Below are 20,494 nucleotides of genomic sequence, written 5' to 3' on the forward strand. Positions count from 1 at the left end.
TTTTCTTGTTTTGTTTAACACATTTGTTTTTTATACGTACTGAAACAGGACATGCTTAAAATTCATTATGAAAATGCGACAGAAGAATGTAGACATATGTCATTACTCCTATTTTTGCATGATTTCTAGACATAGAGTAACGTAAAACATTAAAGGCTAAAAACGATAAGATCATGTACCTTTAATGTCCTATCTGGTCGATTCTTGTTTTAATTTTTGTTTCAACGAATTATTGCTTTCGTTGTTATATTGAAGCTAGAAAAATCTCAGTCTGACCGATGGTGGTCTAGACAAACAAGCGTCAGTAAAACTGGCTGTTGTTGATCTTTGTTTGACGTAAAAACACTGCATCTCAACATACTCTTGCAGTTTACTTTTATCATACATATGTACATTATAATTATTGTCATTAATATCATTTCGTGATTTTAAATAAGGCTATGAATATTGAAATTGACATTTACATACAGAATTAGCTATGACGAGTTATTTACGAAAAAATAGGACGTAATAGATTACTATTATCACAATATCTGACACCATTGACATCTGACATAGAATCACTGGGTGTAATATATATAGTAATATGCATGTGCAGTAATATGCATGTGCATTAATTGCATATTTGTGTATATTCGTCGTTAAATAAATATTCTCGGGGAAAAATGATTCGTATAAATCTTATTAAACATTCCTGATGATTCATATGAACTTTTTGCATGTCATTGAATACGTGTTAGAGGCCTTACGCAAAAATACACGAACTTCAGTATAGGAAAAGGTATATATATAGAGAGAAAGTAGTAGGCCGACTTGGCACAAGGCGAAAGCTGGTGCCAGAATGTTTAAAATGACAACCAATTTATTTGAATGATAACTTTTGTAAACAATGAAGACAGTTTTGCGGTTTCTACATTTAAATAAGATGTCATAATTTATTTAGCATAAACGTTGATTAACGTTTTATCAATATATGCTGACGTTAACAAAAATCAAAATTACATTTCGAGCTAATTGATTTATAATTTGTAGAACATGGTCCACCGAAAAAAAGTCTGAAGGATTTAGCAAATGGCACACACCTTTTCAATTTCATTATAGACACAGCACATGCAAAAATCATTATGTATAACGTACCATACAGCTGTTTCCTATGACAGGACAGTGATGTTAGGTGTTAGGGGTGTACGGAAAAAAACTAGATGGCTACAGTACGGTCCGACAATAAACTGAATCCTGTTCAAATACTGATAGGGTAGAATACCCTCTTCATGATCTAATAAATAAAAAACTATAATCTTTAATACTAAAAGAAATTACATGACAATTATTGTTCCTTCTTTGCCAATATTGAAAGTATTGTTTTATATTGAAGACCATTAATATTATTTCGTAACTGGTAATTTGTTACAGATACGTGTGTGCATCATGGCTGTTCTATCAGTATCGTTGTTGGTAGTTATCTTAGTGATGTGCTCCAAAATGGCGGCCTCTCAGGTATTGTCATCTGTTCCTAATAACGTGATATCAGCCACACGGATTAGGGGTCCGTTAAACTCCCAGGCGACGGACAAAAAGAGACGTAAGTCTCCGTTATGTTTTAATACAATATTTCAAAACTTGAAATCTGGCAATGAAAATATTGACATTAAAATAGATTCCGCAAAGTGAAGAATAAAGATAAATAAATAAATAAATAAATGATAACTATTAACTTATTTTTGGAATATCATAATCACTGTCTTGTGCTACGTTTTGTGACAAATATATAACATTTATTCTACTAACACGTGAGATACATGTTCTATATTTCAGTTGGGTGCGTTCTACAACCAGTTCCCAATGCAATTAATAAGTACCGAGTGCACTTATTCTCACTCGGAACATCCTTGGATTTCTATTGTGCACAAGGAACTATATTTTACCCAGAAAAATGCGCCTGTGATTGGCCCAAAGACAGAAACAGTAAGTAACCTATCCTCGTTTTATTATTTGGTTTGTGGTCGGCGTTGATCGACGCCCAGTCACTACTTGCTACACAATGACCTGGAGAGTTCTCGCGTGTTAATGGGGGAAAAGCGTTGTATAGATAGATTATACGTTACAAGTGAACGCCCATACTATAATTCTACATTCTAATTATTTATTCAATTATGCATGTTTCTTCCCGGAGATATTACTACACCGGAATGTTGAATTACGAATAATTATCATATCTGTTGAATTATTGCATGGATTGATTTTATAAAGCATAATACAACTTTAAGTAACCTGACTTCTACGCGGAAGTATATTCTTATGCAAGTTACTGTAAGCAATTTGTGAATTAAATCCATCAGATTTATTTGAAAGTGTGTTAGAAAACACAATATTGTATCAAGCTGCTGATACGTTAAGCACGAAATTTGCCTAAATAATTAAAATTGAAATTATTCTTTTCGATAAGGTGAAAATTGGTTTTGAGAGGATAATTGATCAATGCGCAAACTGACGTATAGGAGTAATTATCTCATGTCGTTTTCTCACATATATTGTAGGCAGGAGATGTCTTGAAAACAAATTATACATCTTGAAATAAATAACAAAGATTACAACAAACATAAAATTAAATGCAGAGTTATGAAATTAGTTTTATAGTCTATTCTTAATTTCCTGTCGTCACTCATTGTTGTGACGGACTCATATCTCTAGTGTGTTATTAGACAGTCATTGCATGCATATCCATCCGCGAGGTTGAAGTTCACAATTCATTCATTGATTTACTGTTCCTAATTTTCATGGAACAACAAACGTATGTAACGCAAAAAATATTTCCATTGAAACACAGATTAACTAGATAATAATCACAATTATAAATGTGTTTTTCAAGTAGTGATGTAACAATATGCGACAGACAGCCTTGTTAAGGAGAAAGAGATTTTTGTGCGTGCTTAAGCGGCTACAATTGGGAATGTTGTATAATGTATATGTATGTTGCATGACGTACGTCATCGTTATATAAACAGCTCCAACAGTTTGTGATATTATAATGAACAAACATTATCAGTCTTACTAAAATATACTGTCACACGTCTTTTCTTACAACGGTGTGAGTGGCTTTCGTTACGTCAGCCTGTGTGATTGGTTGTTTAACTGAGAATTTTTTTACTTTAATTGTACCTGTGATTAAGTATTTCATATATTAAGTACCTTTGATTGAAAAATCGTTACAATTTTTTGTATGTGTAATGCATACAGTAATATCATGCGTGAGATTTTCAATCCAATTGGGAACTAGGGTGGTCACTGTATATTCTTCTCTGTGTATGGAACGTCCAGAAATCCTGTTAATATTACATGTTGAAGATACGTCGTAATTTCCACTGATAAACGCGTACAGCGTATCACATTCCTTTATTTACACCGACATATGGGCTGTGTATAATACCTGTAATTATATCGGTAGGAAATGCTTATCACTAACCAGGTCAGTCAGGTGTGAATGTCCACTAGCGTAATGCAAAATGACACTTTAACGTCCATACATACGATATTTTATTAATATATACACGTCGGTCAATTATAGCATGCCTCAATGAACACAGACAAACAATACGTGATGGATAGTTCGGTGAAGCGTGAAAATTTGTTCTGCAGTGTATATTGTACATACCTTGACAGATTCCTGATCTATCTCTCAGGATAATACATAACTATATGTTATATTTGAGCGTTTTATTAACATGTTATATCGATTAATTAGTTATATCTATACCTTTGTGATGCCTCCTATATAATTACGACATTTTAGCACGTCTTTACACTGACAGACTTATTACCTAATATTAATAATAAAAAAATACAGTATTTCGTTATTACACGCATTTGTATCAGTATAATTTTTATTGAATAGGAATGATTTGATAAGTCAGAAGGATAATTTAAGGTATAGGTACAGTACTTCTTACAATCGTTATGGACAGTCTTTTCTTCTTTTTCGTGGGCGTAGTTTTGCAGGTTTTTAGCGTTCAGAATTCGGACGTTTGTTCGGCAGTGAAGTGTTCACGTGAAACATGTTTTCTTATTTATGCAATCATTATCGTTATTATTTTTTAGTAAATCCTCAACGTTAATCTAGGAAATTGGAGGTATTGGCCAATATATAGTTAATTTTAAGATTGCACAGATTAAAAAGACAGAGAATAGCCAGATGCATGAAATAGTCAGACAGAATAACTGGGTCTCAGCACATATATAGGTACTTAATACTCTAGGTGTCAGATATATGGAAATTACAAAATTTATTTACGACACTTTACTTTTGATTTTCCTCAGTCGCTTCAAAATTAAGGTTCCTTAAAGCATCACCAGCAAGCCCTCGCATGACAAAACAACTGTAGGGTGCAGCTGAAATCATTAATTGGCTCTAATTATCTGACCCTCAATTTGTATTTAAAGGTGATATTCGTATGTCTATTGTACCACCCATCAGTGACAGGGGCTTTATAGATGTCTAATCTATTTGTTAAGAACTGGAGATATGTTTTCGTGTGACATGATTAAATACGTAAAATAGATTTCATGTTTTATAGATGTCCAATATATGTATTATATGGTTGTTCTGTGTAATTATATACTGTCCTTGACATATGAGATAACATTACTTACGTCAGTTCTATCATGTTTATTTCGCCGTGCCGTATTTGTAAAGTCCCTAATGCATACTTGCCTGCACGCGCCGGCTATAAATAGTATTTACATGGATAGAGCTAAAAGCTGTCATTCTTTTTAAGAGTCATTTCAATCCGTGTAATTCTCCATACCCAAATTAAACTTAACAAGCCTCTATCGATCTACATTCCAGTTCTTGTTTACATATTTCTTACATACCTCATCGTTTTCACATTCGTTGTATCAAATTTCTGACCAAATGAGTAACTGCATTGTGCATCATCTATTGTCTGTAGTATCATCTATTGTCTGTAGTATCATCTATTGTCTGTAGTATCATCTATTGTCTGTAGTATCATCTATTGTCTGTAGTACCATCTATTGCCTGTAGTATCATCTGTTGTCTGTAGTATCATCTATCGTCTGTAGTATCATCTACTGTCTGTAGTATCATCTACTGTCTGTAGTATCATCTATTGTCTGTAGTATCATCTACTGTCTGTAGTATCATCTATCGTCTGTAGTAATATATATCGTCTGTAGTATCATCTATTGTCTGTACTACCATCTATTGCCTGTAGTATCATCTGTTGTCTGTAGTATCATCTATCGTCTGTAGTATCATCTACTGTCTGTAGTATCATCTATCGTCTGTAGTAATATATATCGTCTGTAGTATCATCTATTGTCTGTAGTAACATCTATTGTCTGTAGTAATATATATCGTCTGTAGTATCATCTATTGACTGATCGTCTGTAGTAACATCTATTGTCTGTAGTATCATCTATTGTCTGTAGTATCATCTATTGTCTGTAGTAATATCTATCGTCTGTAGTAATATCTATCGTCTGTAGTATCCTCTATCGTCTGTAGTAATATCTATCGTCTGTAGTAATATCTATCGTCTGTAGTATCATCTATTGTCTGTAGTATCATCTATTGACTGATCGTCTGTAGTATCATCTATCGTCTGTAGTATCATCTATTGCCTGTAGTATCATCTATTGACTGTAGTATCATCTATTGTCTGTAGTATCATCTATTGTCTGTAGTAATATCTATCGTCTGTAGTAATATCTATCGTCTGTAGTAACATTTATTGTCTGTAGTATCATTTATTGACTGATCGTCTGTAGTGTCATTTGTTGACTGATCGTCTCTAGTATCATCTCTCGACTGATCTTCTTTTTGTATAATAAGATAAAATATCACTGACCATGTAAATAGGATTGGCTATTTCCTACACTGATATAGTAGCAGATTATTTGGAATTGTGAGAACATTTTAAATTCATCTGAATAACACGAGAGGATAGTTTCTCTGTCGCCCCTAGGGAACACAGATAACACGTGCAATGAAGCTGACCACACTATAATAACGTCAACATTTTATATCGCGTGACCATACCACAAATTGTTTACGTCATCATTTTCGAGTTACATTTTATGGGATATCGATGATGGCGTGATGCATGGGTTCACAATTTATAATTTTTTTTATTGCTTTTTAAGTGCTTGAGAAAAATTATCAAACAAAACTCTGTTCGACGGACTGGGATTTATCAACTCCTTGTCAGAATTTTGCTGGTCAGTACTCGGCAAACCTTATAAGCAAAATTCTTACAGTCTGGTTGAGATCGTCATTGCCCATGGGATTGGCCCCTGTAAGATTTTTATGTGGTGTTTTTTATTCGTGATCGTTAAAAGATAATATCTCTTAAATACAGCTGGTCATATATTGGGCGGTAGAGATAACTTTTGTCAGAATAATATGTACATGAAATCAATATTATACAAGTAAAGGCAGGTAACTCCATCTTTTCCGTATAATTCACAGTGGTGTTACCAGCAGTTCCAACAACTTTACGACCTCAGACGCGACCGTTTCCAGACCGCACTGTCCGACCTGGACGAAGGCCAGTCATAGACAATGTTCGCCCTCTGATGACAACAACGCCAGAACGTAAGTAAACTTCGGATGGAACTGAAAATATTTCTCCTTAAGTATGCCTAATTCAAACACATATCAGACTTTTAAAAATGTGTTGCGTTTCTTTCCTTTTTAATGTGTAGCAATTACTTGGAAATTGTCGTAAGATATAAACGGAGTACAAATCTGCAAGAACCATGAACCACATACATTTGTATGTGGAAATTTGATGTCTTACTGATAACATCCTAATTGATAAGTTCAATATTCTGACAACATTACTTATACAGCTAACACTGAAAATTCATTTTGTGCAACTGATTGACAAACTCATAAGTTTCAAAAGATGCAAGTTGATGAAAATTATGGGAAAAGTTTATAGTCGCCATAGTGATCTAGTTGAAAAATATTCTATTTCTTTGTGTGATGTGAAGCTTGGGCCTGTTGGTTCCGTTGTTATATAAATTGTTCTCATTTGAGAATGTGGCATTACTTACTTGGATTGACCAATGTTCACATGACGTTTACTCTTCCGTAACACCTGGTCTTATTCCCCTCGTACTTTTTCAGGAGTTTTTTTTGTGTAATTCTTTCTTTTGAACACACTTTGCCCTAATTCTATTGAATTTGAGTTTGGGTTATTATTTGGTTGACGTGTTAGTATTTTCTTGATTTTTTTTTCTGAAATCATTTGTCATTGAAAGTTACTTTGCCTTTGCATAACTTAAAAGATCATGCTTAAGGCATTTTTTTCTCTTGATATGCATTGATGCATGTGCCAAGGGTTGCCTAAAGTTGCTTCCGTTAAGAATTGAGGTAGACATACAAAATTACAAAATAACACACAAGAACTGCCCGGATGTGATTACCATAATAATAAAATCGTAACAATGATTTGTTTCTGTTCAACCTGAAATAGTTTTAACAACGTGTTCTATTGTCTTACTTATTGTAGCATGTCGATTTCGTCCCGACCCGGACAGAAACTTCTACCAAGAATTTGTGATTGGATTTGGGTGGAGCAAACGTCCATGTCCTATTGGCACCTTATACAGAGAGGAGACTTGTAAATGTGATGATATAGCTCCTGTGTCAAGCTTACGTACGTAAAACATTATCTCTATATTTCTTTATGTTGATACATATTAAACAAAGAATCGTTTATACAGATAAATGTTTTCCTAACTGATCCCATGATTTAAAGAAAAATAGTTTATGGCATATTCGTTGAAATGATTGATACTCAGACTGTCTCATGAAATTCATTGAATATAAAAAAAAGAGAGAAAAGGAAATTAGAACTTTTAAAAAGAAATTTAAATAGTTTGATTTTTCATTACGCAATTACCTAAAGAAGACCTATTTAATCCTCTGTCAAATTATATTACCGTCTATCGTTGATCGATTACAGGATCTACATGTCATCTAGCTTAGACGTACCTATGTTACGATATGCAATCATCTTCTCTAACTTATCATATGTAGCGATAACTTTACAATATGCGATAACATTATGTAAAGTTTCGATTTTACAAAAACTCAAATGTTCAAACACATTTTAAGTGATATTCAATTTCTTTTGATATTACATATAAATTAAGACAGACTTGTCAAAATCAGATGATGGAGCAGGAATGTAAATAGTATAATTATTAATTTATCTCTATATACGGCTTTGTTGACTTCACAGAAATACTACTTGAATATTAAATACAGTATTTTACACCATGCAAACTGTAGTTGGTAACATTCCTACATTTTCTTTTCCCAGGATGTAGAGCTGAACTGTATGTCCCATTTGACGTAATGCCGATTGCCGATGGAGCTGGAACAAGCATTCCTATTGGAAACAATGGCAATGTGGACTCTGTAGCAAATGCTGGTCGGTTTGACGGCAGCGGTCGCCTAACAATCTGGATGTATTCAAACATGGATTTCGGTGAACAGCTGACGATCAACCTCAGGTTTTACGATTTTCCAGGAGGCCAAGAAGAACAAGTTTTAGTATCGAATTGTTTTGATAAGGAGCTAGGGTCAATTGAGATTGCTACCCGCCCCCGGAAAAAGGAAGTTATATTCAGAGGAAACACAGCAATGTCCGGACCAGTAGAAATAATACTACCTTACCAGGTAACACTACTTACAATTGAAATGGATGTATTTAAAATGCATATATATATGATTTAAATATAAATATTTATAACTTTATTTTAAATTACATATATGAAATTCACATTTGTTTTAATAATTCATAACTAGTATGTAAGACATAACGCTACTTTATTATCAAATAGCCTCAGTGTTAAGGATGTATTGCGTATTGTCTTATATATGTGTGGTATTCACATCATTAAAATACCTAATGCATATTTGGTTTTTGATTTCTAAAATGTATGCAGACAATTTTGATGTAAATATTCACCCTTTCGTTCCTACTACATAATTTCAGTAACGCTACATGTGTGATATTGATTGTTAGGTTCAAAGTCTACATACATATCATATAACTAAATCAATACGTATGTATAGTACTGAAATTGATATAGATCGGGTCTACAAAGTTATTATTTATTGAGAATCGATATTTACCTGTTTCAGAAAAAAGTAGCTATAGACAATTAGTTCTAGAAATTAACTTTAGAAAAACATGATTCTAGAAATCGATAGATGTTTGTCAGAAAATTTTATCGATCTGATTTATAAATTGATTGATTACTAATGACAAAAATAGATATAGACTGATTCTAGAAATATAAGAATTATTCTTTTTTAAAAAAAATGATATCGATCTGTTCAAGAAATTAATTGTTTATCAACAAATACTTTACTTTTAGTGTTTTGATAAAAGTAAATATTTTTACAGTATCATAGGTCAATGGATACTGAGTTTTCATTATAATTACACATATCATTACACGCAATCGGATATAATTTCTATTTAAGATAGTAATTCGATAAGTCAAAAACAAACATGAAAAGTATGTTCATTAATGCAAATGCAAATATGATTTCTGTTTTACTGTTTTCAGGAGAAGATGTGGAAGAATGTGACATATGCCTATGACGGGGCCACTCTGACCGGAAAGGTCAACGACGAAGAAAAATCTATTCCTCTGAGAGGTAGGTCATACAAGAAGGGTCATGTCGTTCAGATGATAAAGGTTGTACGTGTTTAAATCATTCAGAACCTGTCATGTGAGATGTATACATGCCTTATTATGGAAATATTAATCATATAACAAGCTCTAGTTAAGTGTTCCATGTAAATTATCATGTCAAATTTTAACATATTAATCTCGTCAGATGATATAATCAATTATATCGGTGAGACGTTAGTGTAATGAAATTTGAAATATCTATGGGTTAATTTTTAGAATCAGACGCACCACGAATATTAAGTTTATATACATATTTTTTTATCTCTAGGAAATCTCGATATTCGATTTAGTGGATTTGAAATAGGAATGTGCAACGGTCGTGGATATGTGGGATACGTGGATGAGGTGAGCTTTCTACACAGCATTATTTCTATATATGTTGTACTTAATAATGTAATTCATGTCTCCATTGTCATTCAAATTAATTCAAACTTTAATTGATAAAGTCATTCATGAAATAGATGTATAATTATATAGGTAATTTTAAGTATATGTAACAAGTGAATATATTTACCTTGCATTTAACATTTACTGAATGAAAGATTTTACCTACATCGTGTCTTTGAAGTTTTACTCTCTCTTTTGTAAAAGTATTTTTACGACAGCTCATTAGAAGTATACCGGGGTTAAATCCATCTCGATGGTAACACTTACATACTAAATGTACAGATTTACAATTAATTTATTTTCATCGTGGTTCTCATACGTTGCCATAGAAAACAACAATTTAGAAAAATTACTTTCAATGTGATGATTCTAATCACTTGCTGGTGATATGTAGAAAAATTAAAAAAAAAAATAAATAAATTGTGAATTCTTAAAGAAACATTAGAATTTGATGTTTGCTTGCTCAAAGACCTTGCCTTCTGACTCAGGTGGGATCCTTTCTAAAACTCAGAATTGGTGACGTATTTACGTGTTTATACAATTTGTTATGTTTATATTTCAGTTGAGAGTTTATCGATGTGTCAATCACTTTGGACTGACAAGACCAAATAGCAACTTTGGATTTACGAGACGGGTGGTGTAGCTCATCATACAGACTGATATGTCGCGGATTTTAATGTTCTTATATACCATGTCATAAATAAGAGACACGGAAACTGTATATATGTACAAAAGATAGTAGTACTCACGTGAATAATTTGATGTTTTTATTCTAAAGTAGAAAATCTTTAATAAAAAATATGTTATACAGAAGTAAATGATACCTGCCTGTGGAAACACTGATATAATTGGTAATACAGTAATATGTATTTTTTCCTAAACTGTACATTCTAGTCTCTATCGTTTGGTTTCACTATACAGTTAGCGGTTTAGTGGACATATTACCCGTTGTTAGATAGAATAGTCCCATCATCCCAGCCATCTTACAATTCTACCCCCGCGGATTGAAACAATGATTATCGAGAGATATCTTTGTGTGAAAGGACTTGATATTTCTAGGCCAGCGAAACGTCCAGTTGATAAGACGTTAAACTTCGTAATGAAAAATTGAAGGAGTTTACTTGTCAATCTGTCTTTCTCCACAAAACAAAAGGAATGAAGAGGTTGATACTTCATATAAATAACAGAGGAAGTTGTTTTATATTATAATTCATGTCTTAAACATCGAGTTTAATAGCCATACTATAGTATTATGAAAGGTCTCATTGAAAATGCACTTCGTATATATTTTCCTGTTTCTGAACAAAAATGCTATCAGGTAACGATGATTCGGTATTGTATTTGAATAACGAACATGGTAAATGTTTCCGTCACTAATTTCCCTGGTTAAAGCTGCTACACATCTCTGTTTAGTGGAATAAGAAACAAAGTGGTATTATCTTTTTTTCTAACAATCTATGTAAGGGAGATAACTATTCAGTAACTCAACCCTTTGCTTACCATGTTGACATGGTAACAAATTGTCGTTGTTTTAGTAATAGCGTAAATTATGTATGTTCCTGAATGCGATGCAAACAAATACATACATTATTATAACCATCCGAAAAGGAATCGTTATTTATAAACAACATTATTGTTAAACACACTTATATTTGAGTTATAAAGAAAACTTTATTACATTAAAGCTGAGGCGAATAAAAGATGATACAAGCTAGGGAAAACGTTATAATAAAGGTTCCAGTAAACTTAAAAAAATGTTTTTGATTTAAATCAGTCATTTGATAAATGCCAGATTTACAATTTAGTTTACTGGTTGTTTACCTATATGTTATACATATTGTGATTCATATAAGACCATAATAGAATGTAACTTGATCCATTTTCACTTTCAAAGTTGTTACCAAGGTGTTTCTAAGGCTGTCATGTCATAGATATCTATTAGAACGGTGCTAACGGGCTACCATCACAACAAGGTATTAATTTCGGACTTCAGGCATTACTGTCAACATACAAAAGACACATTTATAGTTCACTGTTTGTAAAATCCTCAGTATATTATATTCATTTGTCATTATAACAGAATGAAAAATAACTAATTAAGGCTAATTTTCTTCTCTATCAATTTTGGTATCTTTGAATATTAATTAATCTTAGGTATAAATTAATATCATTTCAGTTATGATATTTATAGCGTAACAATTAACAAAAGACGATAAATGCTGTAGAATTTATTTCAGAAGGAACGGGAAAATGTGCTATTTTTTCTATTGAATTTGTATATATTACCAATAAATAAATTCCATTATGTCATTTTTTCAATTGTGTTATTTGTTTTACATTGAGAAATTAAACGCTGACTTAAACTCAAAGTAAACATCATTTAAGGGTCATACAATATTGAATCTATTTCAGTTAATAAAGATAAATCTAAACTGAAAACTGTTTGTCATCTGAAATAGTGAAATAGTTCAGTATTAAAGTCTAAAAAACATTTCAGTGTTATTAAAGTACAAAACATTTGAAATTCTAAATTTGATCCGAAGTATACAGAAAACCATCACAGTGTTTATATACGATGTTAGTAATCTTTGTACATTCTCATGCTACTGTTATCGCTGGCAGGCAGTGTTGATCCAATTTTAGGTATAAATTTGAAAAATTACAGCGCAGCATATTTCTGTCGATCGAACGAAAGAATGTCCTTTTAGCTATTTACAGCAAACATGTGAACACCTGTTATCAAAACGTTCATTTACCCCAGGAAAAAAATTAGATATTAAAAAGTTAGAGAGGACGGTCCAAACCATAAATGTATTTTTATTCATTGTTAGCGATTTATTAGAAATAATTTATATATTAATTATCATTTATGAAATATGTATTCGACATATTATAAGGATGATATACAAATTGTTGACGTTTTGAATGCCTATTATTTTCCTTGTAAAATAAACAACATCGTTTGGTTGAGATGAAAAGGCATTTAGATAGACATGCTAATTGATATGTGACTGTAGGCGGTAAGGTCGACTTGTTTGTTATGTACGGAAGAACCTATGTATCAAATTGAAAGCTATGCATGATGAGGACAATCCATTGAAACGTAAATATACATTCTTTATTATTTTTCAATTACCAAGCCCTAACTTTTCATTTAAAGTCAATTATATTACGTACACTGACGTAAACTACATACCTGTTACATTGTAATTAGTGATTTAGACAACTATTGCAAAACCTAGAATGTATGATAATTAATAAATTCTAAAATGATAAGTATTTGGAAACACAACCAACGAATGACGTAGGACTTTTCTGTTTATTGCAAGACCGCTATCTTTGCCTTAGCTTACCATGTAAGAAGACCACGTGAAAACATCTCGAGGTTTATGGTGAAGATTATGTGTGAATGGCAGTAAATGAAGACAAGAGACAATACGTCAACACCCTTTAACTCGGAGTCGTGACAGCCGTATAGAATATTAATAAGATAAAGCATTACTATTTAATATTTATGAGCGATTCATCTGGGGAATGAATTGAACAATCTTAGACCCGTCGATATTAACATAGGTATTAGTTATATTAGACTATAGCAGTTATAAACATTCTTTCAACAACATGTCTTTGAATCTACATAAACTTTAAGGCGGAGTATTTGTGAAAGGTTTGGACGATATCAGTGTTCTCAAGCCGGATTTGGGTGAAAATGTCCATTCTTGATGTAATATCACATGCCTTGCTCTGGATTTTCATCAAACAATTAAGTAAGTATAAGGTATTATTTGACAGACATTAAGATAAGAAGCATTTACGTAATTTAATCAAGGAGATTATCACTTAAATTTATATTAAAATCTCCATGGGCTTGAACCATCAATTTGTTATTTCCATCAAATCGGCGGCTATATTTGTAAATTGATTTTATCAGAACTATCGATTAAAATGTTTCTAACACATCGTTAAAATCTCGTACGATAAACGCTAATTGATAATCTGAGTATACACTTGGAACACAAACTCATATTTAAACATTGATCCGTTCTTAACAAGTAAGATAAGTTGTTGATACATTTACATTTTTGCTTGTGTTAGGTTATATGAATAATTTTCGTTAACAGTTTTACACCATTGTAATGTTTAACATCAATATTGACAATGAAATTCTAAAAAATCTAAATAGTTATTAAATCAAGAAACACGCATCTTGTTTTTGTGTTTTACTCTTTAAAAACATCAAGAAGAAAATACCAACATGGCAACATAATCCAAATAAAACTAGGGCAAGATATAAAAAGAACCCCCCCCCCCGCAAAAAAAGAAAGATTTACAATGACATTCAAGAAAAATTACAAGGAGAATAAGACCAGGTGTTCCGGAAGAGTAAGCATCATCTGCTCCTTGGTCAATCCTAGAAAATAGTGTTAAGTTCTCAAATGAGAACAAGGTGTACAACAACGGAGCCAACAGGCAAACCAACGAGCATCAAAAACGTACAGTTTCATATTACACAAAGAAATAGCAGTGATTAAACAAGGCCTATCAATATGCAGGATAAAACATATACACTTACCACATCAATAGTAACTTATTATGATGATAAATAAGTTAACTGGTTACAAAGTGTTTATCAAATATAAACTGTTTTCATAGGATTTTACGGAGATCAAGTGCCTATCGCAAACAACATTTGACCTATTTATGTAAACTTATCACTTTTTCGTTTTATTTAACACAATTTCACACAGGTATCCTTAATGGATCGTGCCTGGTCCAGTTTTAAGAAAAAAAAACTTTGGCTGAAGGCAGGGGACATTCTAAGAATGAAGGAACTAGGTTTTGATTCTATCAAATTGATAAAAGTGCTTCAAAATGTTCCTTGCACTTTTTGCAGGAGTCTCCTTGTAAAACTTCCTTTGTTTCGCCCTGGTTTTACTTAAAATGGGTTTGGATTATGATTATGTTGACATGTTGCCATTTGTTTTGTTTTTTTTGTTTTTTTATTTTTGTTTGTTTGTTTTGTTTGTTTGTTTGGTTTTTTTTGTTTGTTGTTGTTTTGTTTTTGTTGATAACAAAGCATTTCGTGTTTTACATTTTCGTATTAAGAAAACAAATTTCCAGACACTATTACTATGATAATTTTATCTGTGGCTCTACATCAGAAATCTAAGCCATAAATAGATGATCGTGAGTCAGTTATGTGGTAATGTACGGGGATTGCATAACTTGTTTGTGTTCGTTTCAATAGCTTACCACAACAATTGAATTTCTGAATGCAAAACACATTGAGACATGCTTCTTTTAACAATTAACCATATGTTGTGTTCAACATATACACGTACATCTAGATACACTTGTATTGGGGTTGACAACATGGTTTGGCATGGACACATATGCTCAAAATGTGTTACAAACAGTTTCGATTCAATTCAGATTTTGAACATCTTGGTGTTGTCTTCAAACTTCTTCATTTTGTCTTCAGAATAATTCACCATTCTTCATCAACGTTCTAAAGGGGGTTTTCACTTTGATGGCGCATCTTATCAACGCTCTGTACGATAGCTGAATATGGATTCAGCATCTGCACAGAACTAATCACCTTTCAATGTATTGAAAACATATCTGCTACTCTATATACGGCATTTCCTTTGTCAGTTACTTATGTACTCAATGTTCTGAACCCGATACCACTATTTGTGGTCCTCACAGTCTTTTAACTTTATCAGATACATGGTAATTACGAAAGGTATTGAAGTTTGACGCTAGTACACCTCCCAATTTTTACATGTCCTTCGATCACGCTGGGCTTTCCTCAGTCATCTCCAAGGTGCATGTTTAGCATTGTTTACGAGTTCTGAAAATATATTTTGTGGCTCTGCTGTATGTTATTAATCTTTTATGAATAACATGAAGTACAATGTATTATTTGTTATGTCCGCTTGTTTCGATATCAATAACTTGGCCTCCATCGGCAAACCTAATCCTCTCACATTTGACATGTAAAGCATGGAACACCTTTTTATGTCAGCTGGTTCATTTCTGCACTTTTGTTGAAGTCTGCGTTACAATTTGTCTTCTATATTTCATCTTCATATTATTTTTTCGATTTGAGTTCAAGTTTTGTTTATATCATATTGTTTTCTTATTGTGCTTGCCGACGCAAGCGTCTGAAAGTCGTGAAGGTGACGCCATTGAATTAAGAAAACCTATGATATAACACATATCATTGTTAATATTTCTCGTTTTTCTATAAAGTTGTATTGAAATATTGTAAATAAGAACATCTCTTTTTAGTTTTGAGAAACTTTTTTTTTCAGGTCGAAAAGTATTCATAGAATATAATTCCAGATATCAAAAACCATTTCATTAACTGTATGCTTTTAATGAAGGTTACGGTGTTATTACCGAGACTTCCAACACAATTTCTTACTAGTCATGGTATAAAGATTTTTATATCTTTGTGTATTTATCAATTGGACAAAAACATTAAAATACAACATATGAACATTTCATACCAAGATTGACAACTGCTGATATGAAGAATTTTGTCATTATTACAGTATATAAAATGATTTCCTTTGTTGACAGTAGTGGTGTCTGCTCAGTTCGATTTTTTCAACAGACAACAATCATTTCGAAATGCTGTTAACCGTCGGACAACCACGTCTAAACGTACGTAAGGTATACATGTCTTCTCGATAAAGAGGTCTCACACTTCTGTATTTCGTTTTAATTATTTACATTTACAATTAAACAGGTTGATCCTACTATTAAATTAATTGCTTCAGATTTATCGTCTGCTAATAAGCTAATAATAGGTGATGTTATGAATTCAGATGGAGTCAGACAGAAACCTTTTAATCTTTGCTTATTCCATATAGTACTAGTTATTGTCATTTCTGTAAATACGGTATTGTTTTGTATGCATTGAAATATGTCTCTTTGCTGTCTGCATTTATAATTACAATTAAACAGGTTGATCCTACTGTTAAATTTAGTACTAGTTATTGTCATCTCTGTAAATACGGTATTGTTTTGTATGCATTGAAATATGTCTCTTTGCTGTCTACATTTATAATTACAATTAAACAGGTTGATCCTACTGTTAAATCTAGTATTAGTTATTGTCATCTCAGAAAATACGGTATTGTTTTGTTTGCATTGAAATTTGTCTCTTCGCTGTCTACCGTTGTTTCACAGTTTGATTTTACCTATATGCATATATTGATTTTTCATCGTGTAGCTTGTGATCTGCATGCTGACCCAAATAATAGGAGAGTATTTCTTATGAATGTAAACGGGGAAATGCGTGAGCGACCTTGCGCGTTTGGGACTCTTTACAGTCAAAGAACGTGTGATTGTTCAGATTATGACCCCGACGCAAATCTCAATGGCCGTCGTACGTATATTTAAGCATCTGTTTCACCAGCATTTCAATATTATTAATTTAAATCGGCAGAAAAAACAAAAGCATGAATAAGAGAAGTTAATTTTTTAATTCCATTAAATTTCAATTAAATTCAACAAATGATAGCTTGCTTATTCATACAACGCTTCCTTGGTATGTAGTTTTCATTATAAATAACATACTTTTCAAAGTATCGATGTCTGTATTGTATATTTTTGGATGATATCATGCGATATATTTTGTCTGACTTTTTCACAAGTCTCTCATTTTATCTGCAGGTTGTCGTGCACCACTTTACATACCGTTCAATACAGAGCCAATTAAGGATCATGGTGGTACGAATATTGCGATGGGAAACAACGGCAGAGTTAGAGTATTTGATAATGTCGGGAATTTCAATGGTAATGGAGCGGTTACAATATGGATGTACTCTGGTATAGATTTTGGTGAGCACCTCGGTATTACTTTAAATTTCCGAGACATAATAACTGGAGGAAATTCAGAGCAAGTATTGGTTTCCAATTGCTTTTACAACAGTATCGGAAGCGTGGAAATTGTCATACAGCCCGCTAATCAGTTGGTTGTGTTCAGAGTAACCACAGACAAACCCTCATCGGCAGAGTTATCGATTCCATATAAGGTAAAACATCAAATAAAATATCGTGTAAGATTTAATGCGTTTGAATAAGATCCAATAGGAAGTTGTGTGGCGTTTTATGTGCCCTACAATAGTCTGTCATTTATAATAACCATAAATGACTTAAAATATTTCAAAGGTTAACTTTTACATTCCCTACACGTGTTCTGTCACAGGCAGACTATAGCTCAATTTGATCTAAAAGAAATTATTCACTGCCTGTTGTGTCATCCTTCGATGTGAAAATCCATTTTGATGTTTTATGATGATGACAGTCGTAGATTCTATGACAACAATAATGAAACCATACTGTAGTATTTAGAAATTTAATATTAATATGTCTATACCTGACCGATTCCCATTTCCGGCAGTATAACCAATACAATATTTATTAACAAGAATCTATTCATAGAACTGATATCTGATTTCAGCGACAGTCGTGGACCACTGTGGCCTACACTTATAACGGGAATACACTTATTGGAAAAGTTAACAACCAGGTCAAATCAAGTAATATAACAGGTAAGAACTCCACTGATGTAATTAATTGTGTAGTTATGTGATGAATAAAGACGTAATAAAAACATTTAATGCATTGTTCTCGCTCAGGACTTGAATAAGCATAATTATTTTCATGTAAACATAACTTTAAAATTCCGTATCAGTTTCACGTGTGCACTGTGAAAATGATTTTTTCTCGTAATAGAAAAAATGTCGTTTTAACGTTGCTTCTGCAGCTTAATTTAAAAACTGCAGATATGTAGTTTAGATACATGTAGAGATTGTCCTTGTTCAGAAATCACATATTTATATCTTTCGCAGGTAAAATCGCAGTCAGCCCTGGGAGCCTACGTATAGGATTGTGTAATGGTCGAGGTTTTGTTGGAAATATTGACGAAGTAAGTGTTTAAAATGAGGAAATATTTTAAGTTTTGTTGAATATATTTTCCAAATGAATTAAAACTTGTAAAATACGCATGTTGTGCAATATTGGAATCATGAGAATAATGTTCGCATTTTCAGAAACGACAAATCATAAAAAACAACACCTTTGAGAAAAGAAATGTTTTCTTGACATAAACTCATATAGATCAGTTATTGATGACTAGTTATATATAATGCTTAGATTAACTGATTGTGGAATCTGTGGCGGAATCCATGGCACGCAGAGGTGAAATTAACTAAAACATATTTTACAAAACGACACATGAATGGATATAGCCTTTTTAATACAAACGTGGAAGAATTAGACGTAGTACAGCCAAACAATGAAATATACAGCATCATACAGCGGTTCATTTTGGGATTAGTCAATGAAGCTTAGGTCCGAAATATGTAATCACGATGAATACGACTACTGAAATATAACTTTTGTTTTCATTTTGTTTCAGTTTCGGTTATGCCAACCCATTTTGGCAACTCTTAACGATAGTTGAAAGAAGCTGTTTGCAAATATGGAGGAGTCATTGTACATAACTTGAAGTGTTACGTTACGAAAATCGCAGGATAGACAATGAGTAACACCATAATGTTGTAAATAATGTCATGGAAATATTATTTATATAATGTGTAAACTTGTATAAACTGCTATTGTCATACGGTTTGTGATGTCCCTATTAGATAAGAACAGACGATTTGCCATATTGAGTTTGAACAAGAGTAACATTTGGATTCAACTTTTACTTTGAATTCACAAGATTGTGAAGTACATAAAGAGACAGAGGTATTCAAGATGACAAGGCAAAGTATTGTCTTTTTCAAGGAATTTTCATTTTCGTTTGCAAATACGAACAATGTAATGATTTGATAAGAAATTGTTAGATGAGGTGATTGAAATTCTGACAGTAAGTTTCAGGTCCAGTTAACCATCACCAAAACATGTTTTATTAAACAGAAATAATTTTGAAATGATCAATATTATACAAGTAATTTATTAAAAACATTTATATACAAACTGTTATGAAAACATTCTGCAACGAAGCATTTTGATGTTTAAAATAGGTTTTATTTTCTTTCGAAACATGTCAGTGTTATAGTCTGCGACATATTGTATGCAGCAAATCTTCATTACTGAAATGAGGTGCAGATTGGATTTCATTTCGTCCATGTTCATTTCAAAGGCAAATTTAATTACAAATAATATAAAGGAAATGGTAGCAAATGAATGACGACATGACAAAAATGTAAACAACAATGTGAGTAATATATGTGGGAGCTAGGTAAACGTTATACTGTGCATCGAAATATTGTATGTTCGTATGCATTCCACAAATACGCTATTCTATACAATATGAAAAAAATATTATTCAACAAAAGAAGTCTTG

The 20,494-nt window shown here is 32.3% G+C and overlaps 2 protein-coding genes across 2 annotated transcripts; both read left to right on the plus strand.

Annotated features, from left to right (window-relative positions):
- The first annotated feature begins 1,428 nt into the window (after window positions 1-1,428).
- LOC132544103 (shell matrix protein-like) lies at window positions 1,429-10,768 on the plus strand. Its single transcript, XM_060207671.1, has 8 exons — window positions 1,429-1,582; window positions 1,816-1,965; window positions 6,488-6,613; window positions 7,536-7,682; window positions 8,352-8,710; window positions 9,610-9,700; window positions 10,007-10,083; window positions 10,688-10,768. Exons 1-8 carry the CDS (start codon window positions 1,429-1,431, stop codon window positions 10,766-10,768), a joined length of 1,185 nt encoding a protein of 394 aa, XP_060063654.1.
- A 3,066-nt stretch (window positions 10,769-13,834) lies between these two features.
- Window positions 13,835-19,606, plus strand: LOC132544163 (shell matrix protein-like). Its single transcript, XM_060207736.1, has 7 exons — window positions 13,835-13,892; window positions 16,714-16,797; window positions 17,369-17,524; window positions 17,812-18,173; window positions 18,602-18,692; window positions 18,993-19,069; window positions 19,562-19,606. The coding sequence occupies exons 1-7, from the start codon at window positions 13,835-13,837 to the stop codon at window positions 19,604-19,606; spliced, it is 873 nt and encodes a 290-aa protein (XP_060063719.1).
- Window positions 19,607-20,494: the final 888 nt, after the last annotated feature.

Source organism: Ylistrum balloti, unplaced genomic scaffold, assembly GCF_031769215.1.
Source record: "Ylistrum balloti isolate Yb309-2 unplaced genomic scaffold, AGI_CSIRO_Ybal_v1 Utg369782, whole genome shotgun sequence".
NCBI classification, from domain to species: domain Eukaryota; kingdom Metazoa; phylum Mollusca; class Bivalvia; order Pectinida; family Pectinidae; genus Ylistrum; species Ylistrum balloti.